General features: G+C 32.0%; 1 protein-coding gene across 1 annotated transcript in view; it reads left to right on the top strand.

The window, feature by feature from the left end:
• LOC132713667 (SCO-spondin-like) overlaps window positions 1–9,143 on the top strand; it is a 44,533-nt gene extending 35,390 nt beyond the window's left edge. The window contains 12 exon segments of the mRNA XM_060696320.1: window positions 281–445; window positions 766–930; window positions 1,172–1,336; window positions 1,898–2,035; window positions 2,367–2,531; window positions 3,197–3,361; window positions 4,291–4,455; window positions 4,815–4,982; window positions 5,271–5,441; window positions 6,094–6,282; window positions 6,612–6,686; window positions 7,372–9,143. Of these exon segments, the coding sequence (XP_060552303.1) occupies window positions 281–445; window positions 766–930; window positions 1,172–1,336; window positions 1,898–2,035; window positions 2,367–2,531; window positions 3,197–3,361; window positions 4,291–4,455; window positions 4,815–4,982; window positions 5,271–5,441; window positions 6,094–6,282; window positions 6,612–6,686; window positions 7,372–7,442 (1,802 nt within the window). The 3' untranslated portion in view covers window positions 7,443–9,143.
• The last annotated feature ends 193 nt before the right edge of the window (window positions 9,144–9,336 follow it).

Raw genomic sequence — 9,336 nt, forward strand, 5'->3', positions numbered from 1 at the left:
TTATGTAGGTAGTAAAGAAAGTGATGTTTCTTGGTGTAAATTGTTAGATTTAGCTGCAGCAATGAATTCACTTCTTTGCATTATTGATATCTAACCAATTAATGGAATCTAGTTATCTAATAACAGTTTTCTTGAGTGCAAAAACTAGAATTATAATTAGACTTACTAATAATGTTGCATTTCATCCAATTTCTTAAGAAGAAAAGGGCACATTAAATTGTTGTTAATCTTGAAATATTTGAGAGAGTGCTATAAATGAACAATTCTTAAATTATTTCAGTTGACGGTGTTTGGAGTGATTGGGCCTCGTGGGGAGATTGTAACGCCACTTGCGAAGGCGGTGTGAAAGAGAGAACGCGCTCGTGCATAGGACCTCTTAACGGGGGCACTGAATGTACCGGTATATCCCGGGAAACAGACGTTTGTAATGAAATTCATTGTTCAAGTATGATTTTATTTTTATTTTATATGTTAAAAAATATGACAAACAATGTGACAACTCGTTATAAAGGCTCGATTTTTTGTTTCTATGAGGGAATTGGGCTAATATAAGTTGTTTTTATATATATTTTTACTACAAGTTTACTACCTCTGCAGTTAAAGCCTTGTTATAAAATTTATGTAAAAGTTCATTATTTGAGAATATTGCAGGTTCTATGTTTTAGATGGTTTTGTTGGAAAGAGCTTAGGACAAGTTAATTAGTCAGTTTTTAGATAAAACATTTCTGCCATTCTTCGATTCAAAAATGTTCTGTTTTCATACAGTTGATGGACATTGGGCAAACTGGGATGAATGGTCAACGTGCACATTTACGTGTAACACAGGAACGCGCGAAAGAACACGTGATTGCATAGATCCGCAATATGGCGGGGAAAACTGTACTGGAGCTGAAATGCAGACAGAATTTTGCAATACTAATCTGTGTCCTGGTAAAGTCTTTACTTTAAAACTTTAACTGACGAAATTATTCATTTATTTTGGCTAATAAAACGTATATCAAGCAAGTTGAATTTATCATATATTTTGTTTAGTGTGCTAGAAAGTCGCAGGTAGTACAGTGCCATGATTCTGGAAGACGTCGTATATGAAACAGAAAACTAAATATATTCAATCAAAATTATTTCGAATATTTAGTCATTTAAGCGTGTCGTTCTGTTTCATTTTCTTTAGTTGATGGAGAATGGCGTAATTGGTCGGAATGGAGTACGTGCACAATGTCATGTGGTGGAGGGTCACGTAACAGATCTCGCACGTGCATAGAACCTTTGTATGGAGGATTTGATTGCATGGGAAATGAAACGGATACTGAAAACTGTAACGAAGAACCATGTCCAGGTATGATATTTACATTTAGAACTAAAGTGTTATAGAAATTTAGAGCCTTTATATTATATTTAATGCAATTAACACCATATATTTCATGCCAGTATCATTTTGATATAGATGTATTCATTTATTTTATGTTCGTTTCGTTTCATTACGTGACTACTCAATATTGTTAATGTATCGCATTTTTTCTGTCTGATTTTTATTTGTAACCTGATTTTTATTTGTAGCCGGTTCAAAAGCCTTTTTATTACTTTTCTTTTAATAAAATCATTGGAAAAGAATAACTTTAAATAAGGTTGGACTGTTTCAGTAGAAAGATGTTTGCCATAACAAGGTTAGATGTCATATATCTCGGTGAAGGTGATCTTAACTAAAGGGATATCAATCAATGAGCTGTTCTGTTTCATTTATTTCATGATTTCCAGTATGAATATGATTATGGCATTTCAAAATTTAAACATGCACTTTATCTTCAACAAATGACTTTATAATTGGGATGAAAATCTATTAAGGGTACATGTTTCATTATTTGCTTTGCAGTTAATGGTTTCTGGCTAGAATGGTCTTAATGGGACTCGTGTTCAGTATCTTGCGCTGATGGTACCCGGAACAGGTCGCGCTCGTGCGTTGAACCTTCATATGGTGGCGCAAATTGTACGGGTGAAAGTTCACAATCAGAATACTGCAATAATGGAAACTGCCCAAGTAAGAAATCAACGTTTTGTATATGTCAACGTAGAAAGTATTGTTAATTACTTTTCATATATATGTCAAGTTTTTATCTAAGTGAATTATAAGATTTTACATGAAAGGTAGTTTTAGCATCTTAACAACAATGTTGTAGACTATGATGACTATATTTTTACACCTACAGTTTTTTCGACAAAAAATACAGTATAGATAGAAAAGAGGTCAAGACGTTTGGAGCAAACAGTGCATAAATCTCAAATGAAATCTTGTCGGAAAATTGATGAACGCAAACATCAAAATCTCATTGACGTCTTTGTTTATATGATTAAATTATTGCTTTTTTAAGTTGATGGGTTTTGGTCGGATTGGTCAGAATGGACCAAGTGTTCTCAGACATGTGGTGGGGGTTACCGGAATAAGTCACGTGAATGTAACGAACCTTTATACGGAGGACTGATGTGTCAAGGAGAAATGTCAGAAACTGACACGTGCAACGTGGATGCTTGTCCAAGTAAGTACTTAATTGTTTCTTAAAGCTGTAGATATCATAAAATGTATTTTTGTTGAAGTAAATAATACTTTAATCGCAGCATATGGTACATCTTAAACATGTGAAGAATGGCAAAAACGCATTAAAACATGTAAATAATTATTAATGACAAAATCTTTCATGCATAAATGTTCTATAAGTTCTATATTTACATGAATCTAACTTTTGCAAATCAGTCTACACTCAGAAGTACGTTTTTCAACGAGGATTTACTGAAGTATATTATACAGTGTTAGTTTATTTGGCGCTGAAAATTAATGGGGAAAAAAACTGTTTTGTTTCATAAAAGTTGACGGTTCGATGTCCATACTGTAAGATTTTTGTTGGTTACTTACATTTAGGTCATTACACATATAAATTGACGGAATAGATCATCCTCCTTTTCTTCTTTATCATATCCTGTATATTTTGATAGAGATGGTTTCAACTTTGACTACTGAATGAAATTTTGCTATAAAAATTGCATAAAAATCTCAATATTTATTTTCAAGACCGTGTATATGGACATGTAGGGTCCGGACTATGTATTGTTATACTGAAGTTATAAGCTTAGCAGTGCCTGAAGTTTCGAAATTATTTTTATTTTGCAAGAATAACTGAACTGTTACTATTTATTTTGTACATAGTTGATGGTGAATGGTTAGATTGGAGTCAGTGGAGCACGTGTAGTAAAACATGTGGTGGCGGAACACGTGTTAAAACTCGTAATTGTACTCAACCAAAATATGGCGGGAAATTCTGTGAAGGGGAATCATCTGAAACCGATATGTGTAATGTTGAACCTTGTGCAGGTAATATATATGAATTATCTTGTTGATACCATTCGCCGTCTGTAAATCCCAGAACAGTATTTGCAGTACAGTAACAACATTTAATAGTATAAAGTTTAACGCCATGTCAATTTTACAGCTTTACCCCAGGTCAGTAAACAACCTGTTCAATCTTCATGCCCTCACAATAGGTCCACGTAAAAATACTGCGCTTTCATGTACACACGTGTATAAACTTACATGTATTTATAACTGGGTGATCTTTTGATGTATGTATGTATATGCTTGCATGCATGCATGTATGTATGTATGTACGTATGAGGGTCCATCCACCCGCTGTCGCGTACGGACCCCGGACATGCCACCATTTATACCATTAAAGAGTTAATTTTGAAGCAGAAGGTGGTGATAATTTACCTCCATGCAATTTCTACGGAGTATTAGCCAAAGATCTGCCTTTCAAGCCGTCATTTGTACTAAGTGCTCAAGCACCGTAGTGCACCATCCTTGTCGACTCTGTCTACTTTGTTGGGCCACTCCCCTCGGCTTTAGTTCGGACACCGGCAGCTAATTTCATACAGTCCCAGCCGGTGCTGCCGTGCCGCCTTTAGCATAATTCCGTCTGTAGAGTGGATGAGATCTTACCGACCGACTTAAACGTCATAGAGGATTTAAAGTAATCATCTGCCGGTACCCTGTGCGTTCTTAATGAAGTGCACGTACCGAGAGAAAGAGAGAAGTGTTTCCATGAATTGACACTTTTTTATTTCTTTTATATGCGTCGTTTTGTTGAAACATTAATGCATTTTGAGAAATACATGTATTTTTATTTAATTTAAACTTTACCTTAGAATATTTACATAAATTTTAATAAAACTGTATTAAGATAAAGCTGTTTTAAAGCTCTCAGCACTGATAGTTTTATTTTAATGTAATTTTTTTTTATAAAGTGGACGGTTATTGGAAAGAATGGTCGAACTGGACAGAATGTTCAGTCTCATGCGCTGGAGGATCACGAAATAGGACACGTGAATGCGTTCAACCGAAATTTGGCGGGAAAGAATGCACAGGAATAGACGCCGAAGAAGAGGAATGCAACACACACGATTGTCCTGGTAATAAACCGCACCAAAATGTCTGACATGTTTAGAAGGAAATACAAAAATGCAGTTTCTTTCACAATCTTGATTTAACTTTAATCTAAATGTATTTGTTCCTTATTTTACAGAAACAAACGCTACATTTGATATTTGTAATAGAAGTTGATGACCAAATAAAATAAAAATACATGTAATAATATTGAAAATAAAAAAAGAAACAATCAAGTATAGATGAAATAATTATACAAAATTGTAAGTCTAAAACCAAATTTGCTAATTCAAATCATTACGATAAATTATTATTTCATAAGATGATCGAATGTACTAAATTGTTCTTATTTATTCTGTTGATGATATGACTATAAACGTTGCAGTTGACGGTATTTGGACCACGTGGTTACAATGGTCGGAGTGCTCAGCCACGTGCAATGGAGGCGCACGGAACAGAAGCCGAACCTGTATAGGAACACAAAATGGCGGGAAATACTGCGCGGGTCATGACGTAGATATTCAAATATGTGCCCTGGAATTATGTCCATCAAGTAATGAATATTTAATACTCAGGTCATATACGCATGTCATTCATAAAACATTTTAATATAAGATCACGTTAGTCAATGCTCTCAAATATTGATCGTTTTGTGTAGCCGTTACAAATGCGGTCTCCTTACGTCCTACTTTTTTGCTGTATACATAAGCAAAATAAAAACATACAAGAACACAAACATTGATGCTAGTAATTCACATATAAATAAAACCATCAGAGAAAAAAGTTAATTTGGATGAGGTCAGGAATTTTTAAGATTCTTTATGTTTATCTATTCATTTAGTCGATGGTGGATGGTCAGATTGGACTAGCTGGACAGCTTGCAGCATGAGTTGTGGTTTCTCGGAAAGGACTAGAAACAGAACCTGTACCAATCCTTCTCCGCAGTGGGGTGGCAAGTATTGTGAAGGTATTCATATACAATCAGACAGCTGCATGGAAAATGATTGTCCGGGTAAAATATTTAATACACCTAAGCTATCTTTCCTTTCATTACGTCTTATAACTCTATTTGATCATTGTATTACAACATTGAAATGAAGGATTGGATAAAACAGTGTCATTTAATGATCGAGTACTTTTTTATTCAACATTCAACACATTTTCAATGACGGTTCTTTTGAAAAAGCACGAACTGAAACATGGTCATGTTTATAAAAATGTCATAACTCCGGTTTATTGGTTAATATGTTTCATTTAAATAAATATTATAATTATTCCTGTGAATTATTTTCAGTACTGTAGTGCAATGTTTAATAAACATTGAAATTGAATTTTTACCTTTGTTATGTCCAAGATTGTCATTATTATAGATCATATAAGGAATGGAACATGTTATTTCACGCAAAATAAACATTTTACCTGAGAAATTTTGACACATTGAAATTAAACATTTCTGCATTTTAAACATTAACATTGTGTATTATACTTGATTTTTTAAGTTAGAACATCATTTTGACATCAGTTTATGTTTAGTTATAATTAGTGATATTACATATAAAAGCATATGATATACTAAATCTGTCCCAACTGTCATCAGTGCTATACAATGCTGTGGCACAGCCGTTGGTCATTAACTAGTTTACTATAAAACATGTTTAATATAGTGGACGGTGTGTGGTCATCTTGGGCGACATGGTCACCATGCTTGAATATGACAGTGAATGATGTTTCAAGTCCAAAATGTGGGCGTGGTTTTAGGTATAGAAACAGGACATGTGACAATCCAGCGCCACAGTTTGCCGGGTCGGACTGTAGTGGCAACTTAACAGAGATTAAAAACTGCAATATACCATGTATGTTGATTAATTACTTTATTACTATCTGGTTTACGATAATATCGCATATAGAAATTTTAATGAATAGTGTATGCAAGCAACTAATTAATTTCTAGACAAGTATCAAATGAAACTTTCTTATCATTTTTGTTCAAATCATTCTATAAAAAGACATGAAGTATATAGTATATACGACTTTGAATTTGATCCATACATTGTATTTAAGATAAACATTATTATAATTTGTTATTATATATGCATTTACCATATGTTGATTAAGCAAACTTGATTTGGGGTAACGACCAGTTTAAGAAACTAACGCAAATTTAATTTTCCCGCCATTTTAGGTCATGTGATCACGTGTAGTAAAGAAAATCCGGAGAAATGCCAAATTGTGTTTCAGAATATACCCGGTAATAAAGGTACTGAAGAGTTTAAAATAAACTTGATTTTTTATATAAACTTGCTTTTCAAATGAATAAGAGATTTACAAGTCTCTATTCATTCTAAGAGGCAACTTCATTTAAAAAAAAAGTGTTAAATGTCTATACTGATAAAATAATGTATCGTTAACAATTATTATATAATTCGCTAACAAATATACCTTTGAATGTATTCAAACAAAATTGTGACTGAAAATAGATGTGTATCTAAAAATGAGTAACATACAAATGTACCTCACGTTGCAATGCTGGGATTTGAGCTTTCACGTAGTTAAATTATCAATTAAGGACATATATGTACGAAAGACCGGTGGTGACATTTCACGTTCACGAATTCATGATTTCAAGATTTTAATATTTCATTATTTTTAGAGTGAAATATGGAATTTTTAAATCGTGAATTCATGAATTCGCGATTTCATAATTTCACAATTTCTTTTAAAAAAACCTGAATAAATGAAATCGTCAAATAATGAAATCGTGTCTTTCGTATTTATATATGTAATACCTTTAACTTTGTAAACTTTAAAGTTGAATTAAAAAAAAAACCCTAATTTTTGTAGTTTGATATCTATAGAAGTTTGAAGAAAAACAACAAAAATTGCATCTCGAGCATGTGTATGTATCTAAAAATACTGGTAATATTCTCTTTTTTCTTCTTCAGGAAATAAGGCGGCAACCAGCACTTCTGTGGTCATCTCAATACTGAGTTTTATTGTGAAATTATGTATCTAACAATCATACATTACTTATTTTAACGGTTTAGTTTCTTATCGCGTTTTAATACATTTTTCACAGTGAGAAACACTTTTAATTATACATGAAAACTTGCGCAACTATTGGAGATGTGGCGAAGCTGTATTAATAGAGAGCAAAATCTTTTGAGTTCATCTTTGTTGATGTTTTGTAAATAGAGAAATTGTTTTATAGAAATGTGGCTGTTTGCAGATTATGGTGATCAAATATTGTTAAATCTATATGACATGTTAAACATTTTGCAGTGCAGTGTTTTATGTGTACATTAAAGTAATAACAGATATTTTCATTATATTTGAGTAGAAATGAGGATGTTCATGCTGAAAGTTTACCTTGTCATTATGTTTTTCTTGACAATATATACTCATATCTTTACAATCTTATATCATACATGACACTATTAAATTTCATCTGTACATAATATGCATGCATATGTGCTAAAATATGACGCTATATTTATTTTCTTCTACAGTCTCTTTTTCTAAAAAAAATTACCAGTATTCATTAGATCTGAGAAGTTATGCAAGCTTGTTTATTATATTTTTCATTTTCTTTTTTTTCTCGTTGTCAAATAAGGTAGGTGTTTGTAAATTAAAGGCATTGTATATATAGTCTAGGACTCTTTGTCAAAGGAAATAAATGTATTTCATAGTCTTAGTAATAGTTACATGCCGTGGTTTTCCAGCTACATTATTGTACATTATCTTGCCCATAAAAAGTTAATTATACTTTAATTATACTTAATTATACTTATGTAAAATTTATAGTAAGCTGAAAATAATACATTTTTGTTCCTTTTTTTAATTTATCATTGTCATGGGCACGAATATTGGTATAATCTTTATTAGTTTAATTTTTTATGTATTCTTTTTTATTTGTTTAAATTTCATGTATCTATTTTTATTTATTTTTATTATCATGCATTCATTTGATTTTATTTTTTGCACATTATTTCGACGTAATGTTCAGTCAACTTTAAAACATAAAAAAAAATCTTCAAGAATGTCATGTTATTATCAGTGCCTTTTAGTCTATAAAAAAGGTCTATAGTTTTCAAATCTTTGTTTTATTATTTTTATTCTTTTTTAAATTATTGTTATTCTCGCTTCTTATCATGAATTACCATCAGATCATCTTTCATTTTAAAGGGGAATTGTGTATTACTACTACTTTCAGCAGAGAGCGGACATATTAACAGAGTTTTATCCAGTGTTTTGTTGATATTTCATGACTATAAACTATATGTCTATGGCTGAAAAGTATATTCAATTTGTTAAATATGTGTTATGTATACTGTCAATCGATAACACTTAATATACAATTTCGATCTCTAGATAAAATGTATTCTTAATTTTTTATGGACTGAAATAATTGTAGTAGTAAGTACAATATTTTTAATATCAAATTATCTTTATGTTTATAACCATATAAGAATAACAAAAATGTACTATGACACTGAAATATTCTCAACAAACAGAAAAATACATGAATGAAAAACTATTATTAGCCACTTAAAACAACAGCTAATGGATGCATGTATTTTGTTGTTGTTTTTTGTATATATGTATCTTTAACATTGTTCTTTGTTATACATATATTATGGACTTGAATTATACATAATTCATGATTAAATATTCAGTTTAATAAAAACGTTCACACATGATGTTTACTTTTTATATCATATCCTGTATAAGCACCCAACTATGTAGGCTGATTTGGAACGCTTTTGTGCGTCGTGTAGGCGCCAGCGACAACACGACAAAGCGGCAAACGGCGCGTTGTCGGACTTTTGTCTTATCGTCCTGTCGCTAACGATGCACGTCAAACGGCGCGTTGTCGTGCGGCGTGTTGTCGCGATGTCACATTGTCGCTC

The sequence above is a fragment of the Ruditapes philippinarum genome, unplaced genomic scaffold (genome assembly GCF_026571515.1).
Source record: "Ruditapes philippinarum isolate M1 unplaced genomic scaffold, ASM2657151v2 ctg635_1_1_1_1, whole genome shotgun sequence".
Lineage (NCBI taxonomy): Eukaryota > Metazoa > Mollusca > Bivalvia > Venerida > Veneridae > Ruditapes > Ruditapes philippinarum.